This window comes from Taudactylus pleione, unplaced genomic scaffold, assembly GCF_031769625.1.
Source record: "Taudactylus pleione unplaced genomic scaffold, aTauple2 ptg000012l, whole genome shotgun sequence".
In the NCBI taxonomy this organism is placed as follows: Eukaryota; Metazoa; Chordata; class Amphibia; order Anura; family Myobatrachidae; genus Taudactylus; species Taudactylus pleione.
In genome coordinates this window covers 13,441,455-13,464,698 of record NW_028284415.1, presented here as the reverse complement: position 1 = coordinate 13,464,698, position 23,244 = coordinate 13,441,455, and the positions used below count along the sequence as shown (strand labels likewise).

The window sequence follows — 23,244 nt, the reverse complement described above, 5'->3', positions numbered from 1 at the left end:
GATGGGTCACTCCATTTCCGAAATCAACACTAAATTTGGATTTTCACGTGCAACAATTTAAAGGATGTACAGCGAATACACACAAGTGAAGACATCCAACTCAGTTGGTGATTGAAAAACTCTGGACGATCATGGACAGCGCTGGCTGGCACGTATTATAACATCTGACCAGCGTCAGGCATAAAGGCAGATATCAACATTTAATGCTGGGGCCACAAGTAACATCAGCATTTGAACTGCAACATTTCTGTTCTCCTATGGGGTACTGGAGCTGACGGGACACTCGGGACACACTGCTGACCCCACTGCACAAGGCTCTGCACATTGCCTGGGCTCATGAACACCTCCACTTGATGCAAGATTACTGGAAATAAGTAGTCCGGTCCAGAGGTTCGAGCTTCCAGCTGTTTGGGCAATGTATGATTGCGCATGTGGAGAAAAACCCCACAAGGCCAACAAGGGACAGTCCAGGGTGGCGGTGGCTCTGGTGTGGGGTGTTCTCAGATAGCATGCATTAGGACCCCTGATACATCTATAGACATCACTGACTGCCAGATGCTACATAACCATCCTTGTGGATAATTTGCACCTGTTCATGGCATGGCGGTGTCACAACCGGGCACTAGGGACACCTCTGTTAAGGCTAAACACCGGGGATGTTAGAGCAGTAACTGACGGGAGAGACAGTGAAAATGTCTTCCTATTGCGGCCAAACCCAGGTTTGGCTAGACCTGCCCAGAGGTGTGGAGTCTAACCCACTTGGTGGTCTTCACCAGTGACCCCTATTGGGATATGGGTTTCGCCGCACCAAGTGAGCAGGTCGTGGCCCTCTGGACAGGTACCTGGGAGTGGCAGAATACAGAATTTTAATACTAGAAAATAGCTCTGAGAATTATTGAAAAATGTAATAACACTGGAAGTTACTGAAAGCTGTGGTAACAATGGAGATTACTAGCAATGAGACAAACTGGGGATTAGTAGAAAATGGAATGGCACTGGGAAACACTGGTAATGGAGTGGTACTGGAAATGCTGGAAATGAACCAGATGCAGGCTTGCACTGGGAGACACAGGAGATCCTGAGACTGACTTGCTGTAAGGAACATTTGCTCTGAGAAACAAAGGGGATGCAGACACAGGGTTGCACTGAGAATTGATAGAGATCCAATCACAGGCTTGCTCTGTAACTATGTGAGAGGGGAACATATAACTCAGGAAAATCAGCATGAGAAGGGAAACTCTGGATACTGGTAATCAGCCTAACAGCTCAAACATGTAACACAGGGAGAGAGCTGGAAATGTAACTCAGGAAAATCAGCATGAGAAGGGAAACTCAGAATACTGGTAATTAGGTTAACAGCTGAAACATGTAACACAGGGAGAGAGCTGGACAGCACACCTGAATTCATCATGAGAGCAAATACATTTAACACAGGGATTCGGCAAGAAAAGCTGAACTGCACACTGGAGAGAGAATCACTGGAATTCATTGGAAGTTGAAAACAACAGAGAGCCTGGAGTGAAGTAAAAGTACTCAGTCACTGGAACACTGAAGACTTGAAGTAAATGAGGAAATGAAGTTGATCAGACAGCTTCCTGTTCCTGGAGCCAGACCTAAATACCCCTAGGCAGTTGGTCATTGGATCAGCTGAGTGACCACAGGACTACCATTGGAAGAGACTAGTCAGGTGATATGGACCACCATGGCTGCGCCCATGCCCGCCACCACGGGAACCAGGACGCACGCACGGAAGCAATAGCAGACCCCGGGGAAAATACTCAGTCACCACTCCCCTCCACTGCCAGCGACTGAACACCTAAGCCCAAGGATGCCGGCGCAGAGGTGAGTAGCAGTCGATCCCAGGCCGCATCCTGACAGGCGGAAGTGGACTCTCTCAGCACATCGATACGCCACCATACAGGTTCGTAGCTAGGGGCGGATTGGGATGGAAAACCAGCCTCTGGAATCAGCCCTAATGGGGGCGGTTCTGTTGAAGGGGTGGGTCTGTTGAGGGGGTGGGGTCTGTGGAGGAGGGCAGGATACTCCCTTCTCTTAGGGCCTGGAGGGGCTTTTGCAAGCCACTGAGGGGAGCAGGGTCAGCAACAGAAATCTTGGTGAATGAAACACTCTTTTTGGGAACCTGCATCCCTCTGCACTAGTCAGTTTGTAAGTCTTTTTGCTTACCTATATGGCGGTTTCCCTGCAATGGGGAACCTATGAAGAATTTGAGCCTCACTGGGCGGCGTCTTCAGCTGGTATTCACTATTCATGTAGATCACACTGTCTGGAAGATGCTTGTTTACATAGAAATATAACCAATGTCATCATCATAACCAGATAATGTATAGTAACAGAAGTTTTTGTGCAGGGCAAAATGTGAATTTCCTTGATCAAACAATTTCTGTGTCTTTCCATCCTCAGGCCCCCTTGTGGTTCTCCAGGCTCTCTGTGTCTCTCCATCTCCAAGCCTCCATGTCTTTCTCCAGGACCCCCTCTGTCTCATCATACCCAGACCCACCTGTAGCTCTCAGCCTCATTCCCCCAGCCCCAGTGTGTGTCTCAACCCCATTCCCTCAGACCCAGTGTGTGTCTCAACCCCATTCCCCAGCCTCAGTGTGTGTCCTTCTCATTTTCCCCAGCCACAGTATGTCTCAACCCCATTCCCCAGCCCGTGCGAGTCAGCCTCATTCCCCCCAGCTCCAGTGTATGTCAACCTCATTCCCCCCAGCATGTGTCTCAACCCCATTCCCCAGCTCCAGTGTGCCTCAGCCTCAGTGTGTCTCAGCCCCATTCCCCCCAGCCCCAGTGTGTGTCAACCTCATTCCCCCCAGCATGTCTCAACCCCATTCCCCAGCCCCCAGTGTGTGCCTCAGCCTCAGTGTGTCTCAGCCCCATTCCCCCCAGCCCGTCTGTGTCTCAGCCCCAGTGTGTGTCAGCCTCATTCCCCCCAGCCCCAGTGTATCTCAACCCCTGTGTACCTTAGCCCCAATGTGTGTTAACCTCATTCCCACCAGCCCATGAGCCCCAGTGGCGTAAATTCATCCCAGGTGCCCAGAGGAAAGTTATAATTTGGTGCCCCCCTCCCCAAAAAAAGGAATATAAATATGGTGCATATCTATCTATTTATCTACATATGACAGGAAGAGGTGCCATGTATTGAGGGCGGCCGTGACGGTACACTCCAGGTACATATTTACAGCCCTAAGAGGGGTGAATATATTGTGGGCAATTAGAGGTGCCCCTTCAGTGCTGGCACCCGGCGTCTTCATTGTCTCCCATAGTTCTGCCCCTGCCGAGCCCCAATGTGTGTCAATCTCATTTCCACCAGCCCATGTATCTCAGCAGCCCGTGTGCCCTAGGCCCAATGTGTGTCAGCTTCATTCCTACCAGCCCGTGTGCCCCAGCCTCAATGAGTGTCAGCCTCATTCCCTCCAGCTCCTCGTTGTCTCAGCCCGTGTGCCCCAGCCCCAATGTGTGCCAACCTCATTCCCACCAGCCCGTGATTGTCTCAACCTTGCCCGACCCATCCCCCCCATGCAGCCACAGCCACTTGCTTGCAGATCTTGTTTGTCTGCCTGCTGCTTGTCTCTCTAGGCCGCAGCGTCACTGTGCAGGATGCTGTCCTGGAGGTGGGGAGTCGGGCCAGGCTGCAGCGGGGCTGGACGGAGGCGGAGCCGTCAGTGGTGACTGACAGGCTCTGCAAAGGCTGGTGCGTCAGCCTTTTTTATTTTCATTATCAGCTTTTGCGCATCTGAAGTTTTAGAGCTTCCCGGTCGGAGCTGAGCTCTGATTGCTGCAGCGGGGGTGGGTAAGTGTTGGGTGGTCGCCAGCCACTGAGGGGACCGGCCCAGGGGGAACCGGCCCGATCTGCCCCGGCCCGTAGCCACCAGAATATGGCTGGAGAGCATTTCTCTGAGTTTGGCATCATGAGTTGGCCCCTTTGTTTGCCAGACTTGAACCCAATAGAACACATGTAGAATGTAGTTCAGTGTGCCATCAATGGCAGGGTTCCGACACTGGCAAATATTAGGGAATTGTGGACCATTATTCAGGAGTCATGGTGTACACTATCTACTCAGTACTTCTGAGAACTCGTGGAGTCCATGCCCCCATCATGTTGTTGCTGCAATCCGATAGAAAAGAGGTCATACAAGTTACTAAACAGGTATCTCAGTTTTTCTGATGGATAAGTGTATAAGATTCCAACAGGTGCAATTAGTCAGGATTGTTTTGAGACAGATGCCACTGATTCGGAGCAGTAATGCACCAATGAGAAATGGTGTTTGCTATTTAAAAATGGGTACATGAGATTGTTCCTCTCAATTTCTATAATACAGAACCTTTATTTTATTGGATAAAATGCCTTTAAATATGTACAATTACTATTTTTATTAAACTGTTTATTTCAGGATTTTATAACTATTATGATGCCATATTGTTTTTGATGTTAAATCCTATAAATCTAATAAAAGATTTAAAATAAAAAAAGGGGTCCATGTGGAGTATTATTCACTCTTTGATAAAGCCCCCATGGTGTGGAGCGAAACCAGTTAGAGGACAACTTTGGACCCACTTGGGATACTTCTAACACCTACCTGCAGTATTTGAAAGAATTCAGAGATGTGAGAAGGAAATTATCTGGACATTTGCGGTGCAGGGGTTGAGACTGGGATTGAGATACGGCTGGAAGGAATTATACCCATGCAAGGTTAGCCACCGTACACTATATCTCTCCTAAGGAGGTTGTGTCTCCCCCCCGCCCACTCCGTCTCAGCTACATAGCCCCACCGTGGAATCTTTCCGGGGCACTCTGCAAGGGATCGGTAACATTCAAATGCTGGTATGGAGTTCTATGGAGCTTATTACAATCTTTGTTAAGTAAAAGTGTGACTGTGAGCTGTAACTTGGATATTGCTTATTATCACAACTACTGCAGATGTGGATTATTTGAAACTATCCCCCCCCCCTTTTTTTTGTTCTTACAATTTTTGGACTATGGAAAATCTTTTTGGATGGTTTATGATCCACCTCCTTGAACCAATCCTATTTAGACATAGTGCTGGTATTTGAGCTAAATGTTTTTATTAATATAAAATTTGCAACATTGCTTTCTCTATATATTTATGTATGTATTATAGGTTGTTATTGTGATTTTATTTGACCGGTCAATGAATTATAATTTATTTTATTAGTTATTAAAACAGTTTATAGCCAATTTGTGAAGTGTATGAATCATTTCATGTCGCTCCTCTCTCTCTCTATATATATATATTATCAAGCGCAGAGGTCTATTTCTACATTTTGTGTTATACCTGTTTAGAAGGATATTTTATGTGCAACCAAATGCACATTTTTTTCCTCTTAGCTGCTGGGTTTGACAGTTCAATTGATATTATTATCATTAAATTGACTTATCAGTGCTGGGCTTCCTTATTTCTTTTAAAATAATAGTTGTAGGACTGAAGTCGGTAGTGGAACAAAAAAGATGCCAGCAAATTGTTTTTGGCCAACACGTGCATGGCCACTAGTAGTTTGGACAATGGGGAGTCGTATGCATCCATGGCCACTTTTCTGTTCGGGTCACGGCCTGCTTACTTCCTTATGCTAATTCGAGAATCTGCTTGTGTATACTTCTGTGCATCTGCATGTGGAAGCCTATCACGCCCCCTGTTTTTACGTCCACGCTTAAACTGCCATCATTAGTATCTGGACTTGCGGCCACCCCACACTGGAAGCCGGCACGACCTGCAGAAGACACTCCCAGGAGACAGATGAGTTCTGTGCGTCCATATGGTCACCACCCAGAAACTCTCAGTGCACAGATAGGCAGACGGATCAAGCCAAATGCATATACCTAATACACAGAGGCCAATTTTTATCTTTGCTGCATGTGCAGTATGCTGAAATCTGTGAGATTGGTGTGAATCAGGCCCAATGACAGATTTTCACAACCTTTTTCCTTAATTGTCTACCACCCTATAATTCAACATTTTGACCTCCTGGTTTCTGTTAATACAAAATATCTCTATCATATGTATATGTAAACCTAACTGTAGTTGTCTGTTCTCATATTTACACATGACTGAATTGGCCTGAGCACAGCTAATGAATTACTGTAAAAGCCCATTTTCTTTACTTCACTTAACAGAGTAGAACTGAAACAAAACAGAGTTTTCCTGTATGAAATGGCTGAGGCTGACTTCTAGGCACAGTGGGCCTGATTCAGAGCCGCTCGTTCGCTCCGAGCGATGTTCGCACAACTGCACATGCGTATGGGTTGTAATACGCATGCGCGAACCAGTCATTGCAGTAGGAAATTGTGTGCTCGCAAAATAGCGAATGCCTGCTAATTTGAGTGACAGAATGAGGTGCTTGAAAACGGGGAGTGGAGATCCAAACGCAGGCGTGCCAAACGGTCAAAACGGGTGTTTTAAGGGTGTGCATAATTAACAAAGCAGCGTCATCGACCACGTCACTTGGTTGTCTTTTAGCCTGAACTGCTCGCATGATTGCGGTAGGAAAATCCAACCACAAGCACTGCGAGCAGTTCAGACGCCTTTCGATGTACTCGATTAATCTAATAAATAGCGGAGATGACGTAGTATGCGAGCGGCCAGGGGGCGTTTTTAAAAAATAGCGAGCGCATGTTTCATTCGCTCGTTCAGACATAGAGGCGTCAACAGACCGCAAAGAGCGAGCGCTCTATTTAAATATCTGGCCCCTTTTTCTGAACGAGCGAGCACAAATAGCGTCCGGCTCTGAATCAGGCCCAGTATATCTAAATGTTTTTGTGTACTTGTTTCTCTTTGCTATCTACACTTAACTATCACAACAGTCTGAATCACAAAAAGCCATTGTTTTGGTGATGAGGGTAAATACACACAATTACAATAAAATGATGGTCATTTAGCATACAATGTGTGCAGGATCACTTCAGGCAAGGATGGATTTTATGTGAATGTCTCTTTTAAAAGGACATTGTATGTGGAACTTTTGATCAATCTGTTCAGTACCTAATTGGTGATCGCATTTAATGAATGAACCTACATAAAAAAGGCAAAAGAGTGTTTTAATTTGTTTGCATAAAAATATATTGCTGTTTTTTTTCCAAACATATTATTATTTGGTGGTTGTTTATTGCAATTTGTTCTCCTGATTTAGTATGTTCATATTTTATTTGTTTGCTAGTTTTAATTCTGCTTGGAGGAAAGTATTATACTGAATTGTCCGCCTAGGTCATTCATTTACATGGAGTCATCAGAAATACCCTTTCTCTATAGTCATAGACTGTCCCTAAAAAGGTTTCAACTCCATGTTATAATTGAGTTTTTCCATTTTATATGTAATTCTTAATCTATACTTTTATTGCTTTCGTTTTACATATTTAAGTGAAGTGTTTTCAATGCAAAAAATTATGTATAATTAAATATGATATGAGGGTGTAGTTCTCCTAGGTCTGCTAATACCGTATCACATAGGTCATACCGAGTGCTAGGATACACCAGCAGCAGAAAAGTCTCCCTGGAAAACTATTTAAAATGTGTCAGTATATATTGTAGATGGGGGGCAGGGATGTGCGGTCAGTGTATGCAGAGCCTCCCATCATACTTCGGACCCTCCCCTGTCATACATGTGTGCCTTCCCAGCCATTGACCTACCCTCCAACATGACCTGTTCCATTAGGTATAAAACACTCTGCTCCTGGACTTCCCACCTAACGTATGATGGCAATCACCTGTGTTGAACTAGGTAATAGATGACAAAGGTGTTTCACCACAGGTGTCTGCAATCATAAATTAAGAGGGAAGTCGGGAAGTCCAGGAGTAGAGCATTTTGTACCTAATGGAACGGGTCATGTTGGAGGGTCTGCATTGACCTCACCGCACGTCACTGATGGGGTAATATAAGGGGGATATTTAAAAAGAAATAAATCTGTAAATAACATCACCTACATTTTAACAGTTCTGGGTTTTGTACTGTATGGGCTAACATGTCTTGCCAAATAACACTGACTGAGTAGATCAATAAACCAGAATCAATAACTTCACTTGGTCGATTAATAAACACAATTAACGAATAGATAACAAAAAATAAAATACTGAAATGGTTACTAAACCAGAATTAATACAATGACAGAAAGGGTTACAGGGCTGGATGGAACACTGCATTGAAGAGAAGAACTGGCAGCGCTGAAGTTGAACCAGTCACCGCTGATGCCCTGTATGTGTGCACACTGCACTGTGACTGCAATTAATAATACTACGTACTAGGGATGGGATAATATTATAACCCCTCTCTGACGCATGATATTGTTGTAACATCCGAACGGACGGCGAAAATAGCCAATAAGAAGTGAGCAGACGCGATGGTAGCCAATCAGGGGCAAGCTCCTCCCCGCATCCATCTTCTGTAGTTCAAAACTGAGCTGTTGTAGAGCACGTGGCTGATGCAGGCAGCGGGAGGCTCAGGGGTACGGCGCGCGGGGGGAGACTAACACCGTACTACCTAACGTGGCTGCGGTGTGGCCCTGTGTGCGCTGTATGTCTATGTACAGTATATGTACAGTATATGTATAGTATATGCGTTTCAGTGGGGGCGTTGTTTGTGTGTGTCGGTGTGTGATGTCACAGTGGGTGCGCGCGCGCATGACAGTGAGGGGATATTACTGTGTATGTGTGACATTGGGAGATGTCACTGTGTGTATTTGTTACAGCGGTGCGTGTCACTGTATGTTTGTTACAGTGGTGGGTGTCGCTGTGCTTGTATGTAATAGTGGGTGTCACTGCGTGTCTGTGACAGTGGCAGATTGTCACTGTGCATGCCAGTGGGGGGTGGTACTCTGTGTGTGTCTGAGAGTGGATGGGTGTCACTGTGTGTGTGTGTGTGTGTGTGAGAGAGAGTCTGGGTATTTGTTCATATGTGTCTCACTGAGTATGATATTGGCAGTGGGTGGGTGTCACTGTGTGTGCACATGACTTTGGGGGATGTTACTTTATGCGCACAAGTGTTGGGTGTGTCACTGTGTCCTCATGTGCCACTATGCATGCTTGTGAAAGTGTGTGTGGGGGGGTGGTACAGTAGGTGTGCCATTGTGTGAGTGCTACTGCACACTTGTGACAGCGGAGAAATGTCACTGCGGGAGTAGGACAGTGGAGGAGTGTCTGTGTGTTCACGAATGTGGCAAGTGTCATAATGGACGTGGGTGCCACTGCGCATGACAGTGTGTGGGGTGTCACTGTGCACGCTTGTGACACTCCTGGACACTATGCATGTGCGTCACATTGTGTGTGTGTGTGTGTGGTGTGCCACTGCTTGTGTGTCGGGGGGTGTCCCTGTGGTTCTGGGTGGGACAGTGGGTGTGTCGCTGTGTGTAGTAAAGTATCAATGTGTACGCATGTGTATGTGATACTGGGGGTCTCATTTTATATGTGTGTTTGCGTGTGGGAGGGTTGCAACTGTGTGTTTCACTGTGTGTGACTTTAGTAAGATGTCACTGTGTCCATGCAAGTGTGGGCAGTGGCACTGTGTGCACTCGGGACAGTGGGATTGTTGCTGTGTGTGTGAAAGTCAGTGTTGTGTACGCACGTGTGTTATGCTAGGGGTGTCATTTTATGTGTGCATGTGAGACAATGATGTGTGCGTGTGCGTGTGACATTGGAGGGATGTCACTGTGCATGCGAGAGACAGTGGTGTTTATCACTGCATATGACATTGGGGGTGTGTCGCTGTGTTTACACGTGTAATTTTGGGGGTTGTCACAGTGCATGTGTGACATGGGGGTTTACCTGTGTATGTATGTCTGTGCACGCATTACTTGGGGAGAGTCACTTTGTGTGGCATGGGAGGATTTCACTGATTATGCGTATGTGTGACTTTAGAGATGTCACAGGGTGGGGGTGTCACTAGGTGTGTGCTTGTGACAATTAGGCACTTTTTGGGTGCACGTCTGTTGGGGGCACTTTCAGGGTGTGCGTGTTACTATGTACATTTGACTTTGGGGGATGTCACAGTGTTCGTACGTTTGACATGGGTTGTCAATGTGTGTGTGCTCCTGACAGTGGGGATTGGCACTGTGTGTGTTTGTGGCGGGTGTATCACTGTGTGCTCGTGGGACAGTGGGAGGTGTCATTCTGTATATGTGGGGTGGTAAATATTTGTGTGAGTATGTGGCAGCTGTCTCGTATTCTACAGCTTTCCTGCGTGATATATTTCCTGTGATATGCTAAATAGCAAGTCATTAAAATAAGTGACTAGTAAAGATGGTTAACTCAATATAAAATGAAAGACAGATGTGACTGTACTGTTCTCACTGTGACATATGTACAATTGTTATATCATGAACATTAATCCACAACATGAAACACAGGATAACTAATACACATTGCATTCCATTGGTTTCCAAAATTGCTACATGTAAGTGACAATTTGACTACTTTGAACTGTTCAATGGCTGGGCTGTCCTGAAGTGTGGCCACGTTTGCCAGCTCATATTCACTATTGCACAACCATAATTATAATGAGACCTATAGACATCTAATGAAATCCTCAAACATTCTAAAGGTGCCTATCCATTAGGTGACCTGAAAGTTTGAACGTCTAGTCCACACTAATGGTGCATACACACGGTCAGATTTTTCCTTCAGATATGAACGATAACGATTTAAAAATCGTTCAGTCGTTCATATCTGAAGGAAAATCGTTCATATCTGACATGCCTGAACGATGGACGATCAACGATGCGCGTTCCCGATGGTCAGATAACGATTTCTGACATCTGATGTGTTTGCAGTCAGACTTGGACGATTCCATTCATTTTAATGCAGTCAAAAATCGTTCAAATCGTTCAAAACTTTGGTAAAATCGTTCAAATCGTTTAATCGTTCAATCGTTCATCTGACAAATCTGACAAGTCTGACAAATCTGACCGTGTGTATGCTCCATAAATAGTGTTCACTGAACGTCATTCAGTGAAGGAGCCCAACCTCCTATCTCTGAACATGCCGAACCTGACGAGCCTGTTCAGTAGACAGGGATGGCAAGGACCCAGCGTGCAGGCGCATCGCTAGTCCTTGCCGGCTATCCATTACCCGACTTTGTGAACAATGTCACCGAAACCTCCTGGTTTTGGTCGGATTGTTCACAAAGTCGGGTAATGGATAGGCCCCTTAAAACAATAAAAAAACTAGAGTATAACAAGAGTAGGTTATATTTATCTGGACCAGACTTTTTTTGGTCAAAATGTAAGTTTATGAAAAGTGAACTGACCCTATGAAACGGATCTATGGTTTTATTTTTATTTACAATACAAAAAATAACCATTTTTGTACTGTGTTCACAGCCATATGGAACAGTCCAGGGACAGCTCAGTGGTTACCACATCTGTGGAGAAGGCAGGGAATGAGCGACCAACTGATGTGGTATGTGCCCTTACCATGAATTTGTATATAGACTTTTAAGTCATGATGAGGGATAGTCCTGTAGTGAAGGTTATTAAGGCACGATTGGTTTAGTGTTTAGAATTTCTGCCTATCGATTCCTACCTACCTATACACTCTAAAATTGTCGCTGTTTAGCTTTGAGTCGCACAAGAAATAATTGCATTCAGACTTTGATTGTGGTTCCAAAGCACAAAAAGTTATTATTCACCATAAAAACAGATAGTTACACGCTGTGATCTAAATACAATTAGCGCAAACAAATTATACAGACACAAGGTACAGTCGTTACATACGCACGCGCTCTGGATTCAGATCCCGGCATCAAAGATGAAACCTCCGTCAATAGCAAAGCAAGAAGACAAGCATCTAGTTTCAGAGAGCCTGCATATATACTCTTACAGGGATAGGCAATACAATAGTACAGTTTGGCATGATTCCATTGGTTCTTCCTGGTTCTTCTGTTACAGTACAGTTCATAGGTCAATTCGTATGGTCACATTCCAGCCTCCAACAGCTCTTTGTGACCATTTTCCCGTTGCATAACAAATTAGACTGGCTGCATTACAGGATACATTTTAATGCCTAACTCTCTATGATCCATAATTTGCAGACACATGTTGCGATCTTCTCACCAATGAAACCGGATATCTGCAAAGACACAGTGGTTTAGAATGATACCAAACACAGTCTGCTTATCATGTACTAAACCTTAGATATCAAATAACATGTATTTCACAACATTACTGATAATGAATAAAACCTTAAATATTAACCTTAATGCTAGGGAACCTTTTTATGTAAGTGTGCAGTGTGTAAGTATTGGGAAAAGACGCTAGTTAGCGTTGTGCGACTACGTGTTTTGTGAAGTTCACCGTGGTACGTGTTTTGCAGGGTTGTTCATATTATATGTTTTAGTAACTGTATTTATATAATGAGGACTTTTAACTTCTTTCTATTGCGTGGGAATCGCACGACGCTAAATAATAGCATCGCCATATGTACTTATGTGTGAGATTCGCTAAAATGGCGCCGGGCGGCCAGTCGCAAAATGGCGTCTTGCTGCCATTCGCAAAATGGCGTCGTTCAGATTTAATTTTAAATAGATTCTGTCTCAGCCAATTATCCAGCTTCGACATGCCTCACAGCACTGAGGTTTTGGGTTCAATGCCCACCACGGCACTAACTGTGTGGAGTTTGTATATTCTCCCCGTGGTTGTGTGGGTTTCCTCCCACAAATTGAAAAGTATACTGGTAGGTTAATTGGATACTGAAAAAATTTAACCCTAGTGTGTACATGTGGCAGGGAATGTAGTTTGTAAACTTCACTGGGGTAGGGACTGGAGAAAGTGGCTAAATATTCACTGTAGAATATGTATATGCTATATAAATAACTGATAGTACATAAGGTGGGTTTCTCTGACAGAAATGGGAGGACACTAAAGTATAGGCCATTTCTGTGGCTGACTCAGGGCCTATTTCAGAGATGGATGGATTTGCAGAGCCACACACAACACATTAAATAACGTACGTCTCAGAATCAGGTCCTAACCTTGTTATGTTGTGTATGAATAGCCCATTGGAATGTACAGAGGTGTGCCTGCTGCCTCTATGATCTTTGTTGTGTTCACTTGGTTGTGCATGAAGGATAAATATAATATACCATATAGTGTTCACTCTAGCTCCGGCGGCAGGCAGGGCACCGGAGCTAGAGAGGGCAACATTAAGCGCGCGCGGTCATGAAAAGGGGGCGTGTCTATAAGACGCGTCCCCTTTTCGTCATACTTGGGGGCGTGCCCGGCGCTTGCAGACATGCCGGGCAGCCCCCAAGCGCTGCAGAAAGGGAGAATAGATGCCGGGCTAATGCGCCCGGCGTCTATTCTCCGGCGGTGACCGGGACACCGCATGTTTCTCCACCCACGGGACACTGCGTCCCGCGGGTGAGAACGGCACCCGCAGGCTGTGAGGGCAGGGCGCTTTTTGCCCTCCTCCTGGAGGGCAGGATGCTTTTTGCCCTCCGGAAGGAGGGCAGGGCGCCGCGCCCCGCTAAAACAGCCTAGCGGGAACGCTATACCATATACACATAAGGGCAAAGAAAAAGGTAATGAGCATGGACACTGCCTTTAATCTACATCCCGAAAGGTGTAGTTTTTCCCTATGGTTAAAAGGGATGTGAACTTTCTTCTTCGGGGTCCATGGGGTCCACAGACATTACGTTGGGGTATGAATCCCGGTCACCAAACAGTTAATACAAATGAGCTCTCTGCTCCCAGGATGCACTGGGTTTCCTCCTCATATACCCCACCTCCTGCCTCAGGTAGCCAGTTCTTCCTGTTTGGTGTGTTCACCACATAGACAGTGGGACTACTGGAGCAGTCCTGCAGACGAGTACAAAAAAAAAAAAGAGAGTTTTACTCTCTATCTCAGCGGGTGGTCTTAGCTGTCCTGGAAGCAGCCTCGCACCTGATTGGAGGCGCACCGGCCACGCGCTGCAACTACCTCCTTCGGCGCCGCACCGCTAGCCTCGGCAGGTCCTTGGCAGGGGCTTTCTGGCCCTGAACCGCAACCGGATCAAGGGAATGGCAGTTAAGCAGGTGGTCGCGGCGGCCGCCTCCGGCGGTGAGACTGGTCGGAGGCGCGCTGCAGTCAGGAGGCATACGGCTTGTTCTCCTAGCCTAGACCGCCGGGATTTGATGTTCCTGACCAGCCGGGGCTTGTAGCGGCGGCCAGGTCAGTTTACCAGGCAGGTCCAAGCAGCATAGGGGAGGTACGCTTCCCTGGCGGCCCCTCCCCCAATCCACACGCTAGTTCAGTCATCTGGCACAGTTGATTGTGGATTGTTCCTCCCAGCCTCCATATAGGGCAGCCAGAGTGTATGTCAGTTGCTCTCTGAACGCTGCTCCTACAAGAGGGACGCTGGGCAGTCTCCCTGTATACCTTGCCTACTGCTGGTCTAGGTTTTTACAGGGCTCTATCCTACCTAAGCTGAGGCTTATTATGGTAGTGAGAGCTTATATGCATATGGCTTGCAGAGTATTTATGCATGACATGTGATTGTTGTTATTGATACTGTTTCTTCTGTAAAAGAACTGTAATTCCTGTATACTGTCACTGTCTCTCCCCTTCCCTTGCTACAGGTGTGTGGGTTGAGAGTAGAAAGCAGCACATATACGCTCAGAACCAGTGGCATAGTGTTATGTCTAAGGAGTCTGAGGGTCAAGTGGTGGGAGCCCCGTTGCTGATATCCTGTGTAGCCTGCAAGGCAGGTTTGTCCCCACAGGACTTTCTACAAAATGGGCTTTGTGGGAACTGTTTCAGACAGCCACCACACCAATTAAGTTTGCCTGTTTCAGGCCCCGAGCCTCCTTGGGCATCATTTTCTCAGGTTATGGCTCAGGTGGCGGAACGGCTGGCTGCCCCGATACCACCGGTTTGGGGTTTGCCTCAGCAGATGCATCGTATTCCCATGATGTGGCCGCCTTGGATGGACCCTGGTGCTGGTAAGGTTATGGCATCATCCTCGGGGTTTTTTCAGCCTCAGGCTGTCAAGCCACAGCAGCCTAAATCTAGGCGCCATGTACCGCCTTACATGGGTGAGTACTCGAGTGCCTCCTCCGAGAAGGAACAGGCACAGGACTTTTCGCAGGAGTCTAGCTCCGAGGAGAGTGATGATCATTTCCCAGTAGCCGATGTCCCTTTTCTGATAAGGGCTGTAAAATCGGTGTTAAATATCGAGGAAGGGGATCTTCCGCTTAGGAAAGCCCCCTGTTCAAGTGCCAAAAAGTGGTTAAGGCAGAATTCCCAAAGTCTGAACAATTATCAGAATGGTGCTTCTATATCCTTTTCCAGCAGAGGACTGTGCCAAGTGGGAGAATCCACCATCAGTTGATGCGCATGTGGCACAGCTGATTAAACGTACCACTTTGCTAATCCCAGCAGTTTCGCTGAAGGAAACCACGGATAGGAGACTGGAGTCTTGTCTCAAAACAATTTTTTCGCTGGCAGGAACGGCCACCTGCCCAGCTATGGCCACTGCCTGGGTAGCAAGAGCTGTTGAGGAGTGGACCAAAACTCTTAACGGAGTCTTTACCAGATGCCTCTAAGGAGCAACTGGATATGATCTTCTTTATTAGAGAAGGGGCCTCTTATTTGGGTGATGCCGCCTTGGATGCAGGGATCCTTTCCTCCAAAGTTTCAGCTGAGTCCGTGGTGGCACGTAGGATCCTCTGGTTGAAGGATTAGAGGGCAGATGTCGGGTCCAAAAAGGCCCTAGAATTCCTTCCATTCACAGGAGGTGTGCTCTTTGGTCCAGAACTGGATAAAATTGTATCCTCCATGGCAGCCTGAAAGACAGCAGGTTTACCATCAGCAACCTCGTCTAAATTGAGGAGGGCGTCCTTTCGGGGGTTTCGGCTGCAGGGCAAGGCCAAAGGTTAGCCCTCAGCGAGATTTCCACCAAGAAAGGCAGGACCCAGGAAGCCCTGGCAGAACAAACGTCCAGGATCTAGGGTCCAGTGGCCTGATGGGACGGGCCCCCCCCTGGGGGATCCCAGGGTGGGGGGCCGACTGCTTCGGTTCTCAGAGCCCTGGCACCTCACGACGGAGGATGCCTGGGTTTGGGGAGTTGTTTCACGAGGGTACGCCCTGACGTTTTGGAGGACTCCTCCTCAAATGTTCTTTTGTGTAAACCTGCAGGTGGGTTCAGAAAGAGCTTTGGCCCTTCAGAAGGCTATTCTTGCCTTACTAGCATCAGAAGTAGTGATTCCGTTGCCAGAGAACCAGTTCCGAGAGGGGTTTTACTCCAATCTGTTCTTGGTTCTGAAACCGAATGGGTCATACCGGCCTATTCTAAATCTGAGAGAGCTCAACAAATTTGTTCGAGCCCCCGGGTTCAGGATGGAAACATTGCGATCGATTGTGTTGGCAATGGAACAGGGGGACTATATGGTGTCCCTAGACATACATGATGCCTACCTTCACATTCCAATCACACAGGCTCATCAAAAATTTCTTCGTTTTGCGGTAGGGGAGGAACATTTTCAGTTCCAGGCCCTGCCGTTTGGCCTGTCCACAGCCCTTCGGGTATTCACCAAGGTGATGGCAGTGATGATGGCATGCCTCAGGCGTCAGGATTTTGCCTTACTTGGACGATCTCCTGTTGCTGGGGCAGTCCCCACAGCAGTTACAGGATCATTTGAGGCTGACAGTATCATGTCTGTACAGTCACGGCTGGATCATAAACTGGCAAAAACTCGTCACCCTGTCCGGTACAACAGATGTCATTTGGGAGCGAGATTGGACTCCGTGGTGCAGAGAATATATCTGCCGGAGGAGAAGATCCTTGCTCTACAATCACGAATACGCAGGTTGCTTCGCAACAGGCAAATATCCGTTCTAGTAGCCATGCAGGTCCTGGGGTCGATGGTGGCCACCTTCAGGATGGTAAAATACGCTCAATTCCACTCCAGACCACTGCAGCAATTCATTCTGTCTCGCTGGAACAAGGATAATCGCACGATCAGGTCCCAGCTGCTGCATCTCTCTCCAGAGGTACGGTTGTCCCTGACCTGGTGGTTGCAGACAAAGCATCTCAGGCAGGGTGCCCCTTTTGGGTGTCGGATTGGACATTAGTCAAAACCGACGCTGGTGTTCAAGGTTGGGGGGCGATGACTGGGTCACACACTTTCCAAGGAAAGTGGTCAGTGACGGAAAGCCGGCTACCGATAAATATCCTGGAACTAAGAGCTATATTCAAAGCTTTAGTGCAGGCTCAGGAAATCTTAAAGGGCAAGTTGGTGCAGTTACAGTCGGACAATCGCACCGCGGTCGCCTACCTAAATCATCAAGGTGGCATGAGGAGTCGGGCCGCCTTGGCAGAGGTATCAAGAATCCTGGTATGGGCAGAGACTCATCTGCCCACGATATCTGCCGTGTTCACTCCAGGAATCCTGAATTGGGAGGCCGATTTTCTCAGTCGGCAAGAGATAAATGCAGGGGAATGGGCCCTACATCCACCGGTTTTTCAGAACCTTGTGGACAGGTGGGGTCTACCAGAAATAGATCTGATGGCATCAAGAAGGAACAACAAGGTTCCCAGGTACGGATCCTGAACAAGAGATCCGAGAGCCGAGTTTGTAGATGCACTGACAGTAAAGTGGCGTTACAAGCTGGTATATCTGTTTCCCCCGTTTGCTCTTCTGCCCAAAGTGGTCAGAAAGATCAAACAAGAGGGCAGCACCGTCGTATTAATAGCTCCGGCGTGGCCGAGACTGCACTGGTTCACAGATCTACGGTCTCTCTCCATAGACACTCCATGGCCTCTGCCATTGAGACCGGATCTGTTGCTACAGGGTCCCTGCTGGTACTCTGATCTTCATCGGCTATCTTTGACGGCATAGCTCTTGAGGCCTCCGTCTTGAGGGAAAAGGGGTTTTCCGAGTCTGTTATACAGACGATGCTGAAGGCACGGAAACCATCCTCAGCCCGTATATATTATAGGGTTTGGCATACTTTCTTTCAGTGGTGTGAACTGAAAGGGTATGATCCACATAAATTCCTGATATCCAGAGTGCTGGATTTTCTTCAAAACGGTCTGGAAAAAGGGCTACGCCTGGCCTCTTTAAGGGTACAGGTGTCAGCTCTTTCAGTCTGGTTACAACATAAAATTGCTCTGAGACCGGATATAAAGACCTTTTTTCAGGGGGTGTTGGGGATTCAGCCTCCCTTCGTTTCCCCGGTTGTTCCGTGGGACTTGACTCTAGTTCTGAAGGTTTTACAGGCTCCTCCGTTCGAGCCTTTAAATTCAATAGACATCAAGTGGCTAACAGCAAAGACGGTATTCCTCCTTGCTATGGCATCTGCACGTAGAGTGTCGGATTTAGCTGCGCTTTCCTTCCGGGAGCCGTTCTTGATATTTCATCAAGATAGAGCAGTACTACGTACTAGGGAGGGTTACCTTCCGAAAGTGGTGTCTAAATTTCATATTAATGAAGAAATAGTAGTTCCAGCATTTCAGGGCACAAGTCTCTCACAAGATGAGGCTTCCCTGGATGTGGTCCGTGCATTGAGAATTTGTTAAACGCACGAGCAAATGGAGGAAGTCCGATTCACTTTTTGTGCTTTTATGGTTGTCATAAGCGTGGCTGGCCAGCCAATAAACAGACACTGGCCAGGTGGATTCGCATGGCAATTTCATTGGCTTATACACAGGCTGGTATGCATGTGCCGGATTCAGTAACTGCACATTCTACTAGGGCGGTAGGTCCATCCTGGGCGGCCCGCCGGGGTGCTTCTGCTGAGCAATTATGTAAAGCAGCCACATGGTCTTTGACGCTTTTGCCTCTCAGGATGCCTCCTTCGGGCGTAGGATTCTCCTCTCTTCCGAGAGGCAGGAGCGTCCCCGCCCGTAGGGTTAGTGCTTTGGGATATCCCCAACGTAATGGCTATGGACCCCGAAGAAGAAAATAAGAGTTATGGTATAACATACCTTTTGTTAAGTCTTTTTCTTCGAGGTCAATGGGGTCCACAGGACACCCACCCAGACGCATCTGTAGTTCTGGGGGGAGGATTTCCGTAGTTTCTTCTCTTCAGAGTCTGGACTCCTAAGTATGGGTCTTTTCTTTCTTACCCTTTGTTTGTCTCTGCCTGCTTGAGCTTGGTAACGAACTGGCTACCTGAGACAGGAGGTGGGGTATATGAGGAGGAAACCGGTGCATCCTAGGAGCAGAGAGCTCGTTTGTATTAACTATTTGGTGACCAGGATTCATACCCCAACGTGTAATGGCTGCGGACCCCATGGACCTCGAAGAAAAAGAGTTAACAACAAAGGTATGTTATACCATAACTCTTATTTTTGAACACCCACTCAATCCATTATTAGGGGGTAGTCGGTTTGTAATCGCTGGACTTTGTCGGAACGTTTTAAGATCAAAAATCCAAATTCACAAATCATCGCATTTGATTGACTATTTACATTCGATGGTGATACTCAGCGATTTCTGTTAATTTGCCCTTTTTTTACCGAAGACTCTGCTGTCAAATCAAAGCATGAATCCGCTGACATTTCAGCAAACGATTCAAAGAACTGCACAGATCAGTATGATCTACTCAGGTAACCAATGGTGTATTGTGCCGAATTGGTGTGTTAAGTCGTGTTTTACTTGCGAGTTACAGACAATTTGGACTTTATTAAATCTCTGATTTGCAAAATCACGGGGGTATCGCAAAAAAGAAAACCCTCCCAAATTGATCAAAACCCCTTAGTAAATTTACCCCTGAGTATCCAAGACATACTTTGGTGTGAATCTTCCCTATATCCTGCTCCTTTACTTGAGTGATGTCAGAACAGTTGTGTAGGTTGTTTGGGGAGTTTAACGGCCAATATCCTGGACTCGATAAGAGCATCTTTTGTAATAAAAGACAAAGGGGGGTATAGCTTTATTATGGGTATGGTAGTGTCGGACTTTAGTGCTCCTCGTGATTATGCTTAAGAAAATGAGTATACTTTAGACTTCAAACAACTCCATACAAAACATTAATAATCTATAAATAAGGCAGCCGACGCGCACTCACACACCAACCATATTAATAAACAATACCCTGCTATACCTTTTCCACTGTTGTCGCTTTTGAACCCTCATATGGTAATTGATGATAGAAAATACCAAAATATGTATAAAGTCAACCAACTCTCGTCAACAACTCCTCCCGTGAGCTATCACTAGCCAAACAGCTAAGAAGTCAAGCACCAAAATGTAGCCCAGGCTAATGGTTTGTCCTAAACAGGCATAGAAGGCGATATAAAAGCATGTCGTGGATACGTCTCTTGCTGTCATTCGGATGTCATAACATATACACCAAAGACATCCCAGCAAGAGAGCTCAAGCAACCTAAATCTAAAACCTTCAAGAGCTTAAAGGCACGTATTATCTGCACCTTCCTACTCCATGGGGTAAATTTACTAACGTGAGAGTTTTTAGAAATTATCTTCTAAAAGGTGCTAGTTAAATGTTAAGTAGAATCTGATTGGTCGCTATGGGCAACATCTCCACTTCTAAAAACTCTCACTTTATAAAATTTACCCTATGCCTGTTCACATTGTGTGGGTGGTGTTAGAAAAAAATAAATCACTATCCAGCACTTCCAAGTTTGAAAGATACAGGTCAAGAATATGGTGGAAATGACAATGGTAGGTAGAGAATCATTGGTGGTACATTCCATTTCAAATATTTTCTTCAAATGTATTTCTACATCAGAGTCCATAGGGTATCCACAGGATACCTTGGGGGTATAGGTGATGACGTCAGGCATTGGGCACCATAGAGTTAAAGTTTTCAGCCTCCCAGGATGCACTAGGGTCCCCCTCCTGTACCCCGCCCCCGAGCCAAGGCATCTCAGTTTCGTTGGTGCCCGGCTCGGAGTCGGAGCACCTGTTTAGAGGGGGGCTAATGGTTAGCCCCTGAAGTTTTCTTCACAGCAGCTGTGGCTGCTCATCTGGAAGTACAGCATGGACATTCAATGCTGACGTCCATGCTGTCTTACCTACACCCCTGCCGGTACCAGAACGCCGGTACTGATCCGGGGATGCTGGTAAGCATCTGGGGTCACAGCTAGCGGTGACCCCAGGTGTTTTGGACCATGGCCGGATTCAAGGGGGCAGCAGGTAAGCAGCGGGGTCCCGCGGTGGGTCCCTGCTGAGTACATGGTCCTAAGTCTCCAGGCAGGGGGCTCCCTGGAGACTGGCTGCAGCGTGGAGCCAGGTAACTAACCTGCGCTTCCACTACCCCCCTGGGACAGCGGACCGCGGCTGAGCGGTAGCGCTGCGGCGTCCCAGGGGTTAATTGCATGCCAGGGGAGCACGCCTTCCCTGTAACACAGCCGGCGCCTCCCCCGCTGCACACAGCACTCTGCATCTGCTGACTGGCCTTGTGGCAGCGCTCCTCCCCCAGGCCGGCCTCCTCTCTGCTCCTCGGTGGCCATCTTTTGCTGAAGCATGGTGAGCGCTGCTGGACGCTGATGATCGGTGGCATCGCGGTCTGGGTCCCCCGGCATACCTCTCCTCCATTGGTTACAGGTCTCTGTATGCAGCGCTGTGTCCTACCAGGCTCTGTGTCTGCGTAGTTGAGGATCAGCGCTGATAGTGCAGGAATTGATTTCTTTGCATAGTATGTTACTTCTGCTACCGTCTGCTGCCTGTACTTTCACTTTCTACTGTCAGCCATTTCACTGTCCCTGCTCTTCTGCTAAAGCCCTTGCGGTGCGGTGATTGCAGAGTGGTTCTCCCACTATACTAACAAGTATCAGTGAGAGGGGTCACATACTTACCATCATGTCTGAGAGTGACTTTCCTCTCCAGCTTATGTGTACTACGTGCAAGGTAACAATAGCTGAGGGGGAGGGTAACGCAGAGTTATTTATTGGCGCGGCCAGTTACTGTCACGGCTCCGGTACAGGAACCGCCCTGGGCTTGTTTCGCCAAAGCGCTTATAACCCTCGTGGGCCAGTTAGCTCCGCAGCCTGCGTTTTCACAGATTGGATTGTCCCAGCAGTCAGTGGTGTCGTCACCCATGCAGGGTTTCCCGAGACAATTGATGGTACCCCACAGTCTCCCTATTTCCCCTCCCCAGGTCTCTCAGGAGCCTGCGTGGGTTAATTCACTGAAAAGTTCTGTACAGCATTTGTCGGACGTGTTGCAAGGGGAGTCTGTGTTGAGGCCACATAAGCGGCCGGTGGCGTCTCTGTCCGCTCCTTATGAGGATGACGACGTGACGTCCAATGATGGGGAGATTCTGGATCTTTCTGACCAAGAACCTCTCCGTACTAAAGAGTCGGACCCTAAGTCCAAGGTTTATATTCCTGGACTTATTCGGGCAGTCCGCACAGTGATTGAGGATGAAGATCCTCCGGTGTCCAAGTCAAAATATGCCTTTTTTTAAGGATATTAAGGGTTGACGCCACAGTGTTTCCTCTTTCAGGTCAGTTAGTGGACCATTTAGAGGAGGCGTGGAAACACCCTGGCAAATGGTATCAGCCTCAGAGACGCTTGGCGATGGCTTACCCGTTTGCGCACAATTATTTTTCTGAGTGGGAATCCCCTCCTCAGGTGGATTCTCATGTGACACGCCTAGTCCGAAGTGCCACATTGCCCATGTCCTCCTTGAAGGATGCTACGGACCGTAAGGTGGAGATCTGCCTAAAGTTCGTTTATTCCCGGGAGGGGGGGGGGTCAGCCAGGCCGGCTATGGCCATTTGTTGGGTAGCCAGAGCTATGGAGCGCTGGGCAGATAGTTTGTAGGCGTCTTTGGATTCCGACTGTGCGGCTGAACAGACCAAGTTGGTAGGCAATCTCCGTGATTCGGCCACTTATATCAATGAAGCAGCCTTGGATATCAGTACCCTGACTTCTCTGATTTCTTCTGCAGCTGTAGCTGCTCGTCGCACCTTATGGTTGCGATCTTGGAAGGCGGATGCTGATTCCAAGAAGGGCTTGGAAGCTTTGCCTTTTAATGGAGAAGTCCTATTTGGTCCGGATCTGGACAAAATTGTAGCCACGCTGGCGGCAGCCAAATCGGCATGTCTCCCGTCTGCTGCAGTTCCTTCCAGTTCAGGTACGTCGTCCTTTCGGCCTTACAGGGCCCAGGGTTGGCCTAAAGCACAGTCTTTTCCCCGACAGGCTGGCCCCCCAAAAATCGGCCAAGCCCAGGAAACAGGCCTGGAGTACCAGACGTCCGGCCCCTAAGTCAGATGACAAGCCTGCTGCCTGACTGTCCGGGCCTCCCTTTGGGGGATCCCAAAGTGGGAGGCCGCCTGC

The 23,244-nt window shown here is 47.5% G+C and overlaps 1 protein-coding gene across 5 annotated transcripts in view; it reads left to right on the top strand.

Moving 5' to 3' along the window:
- QTGAL (queuosine-tRNA galactosyltransferase) overlaps positions 1-23,244 on the top strand; it is a 567,623-nt gene that overhangs the window by 19,262 nt on the left and 525,117 nt on the right. For 3 of the 5 annotated variants that reach the window (XM_088468643.1, XM_088468639.1, XM_088468642.1), the window contains exons 1-2: positions 8,409-8,538; positions 11,339-11,417. In XM_088468643.1, the coding sequence (XP_088324769.1) occupies positions 11,343-11,417 (75 nt within the window). In that variant the 5' untranslated portion in view covers positions 8,409-8,538; positions 11,339-11,342. Of the gene's footprint in view, positions 1-8,385; positions 8,539-11,338; positions 11,418-23,244 lie in introns of those variants that run through there. The other 2 variants (XM_088468640.1, XM_088468641.1) reach the window with 2 other exon arrangements.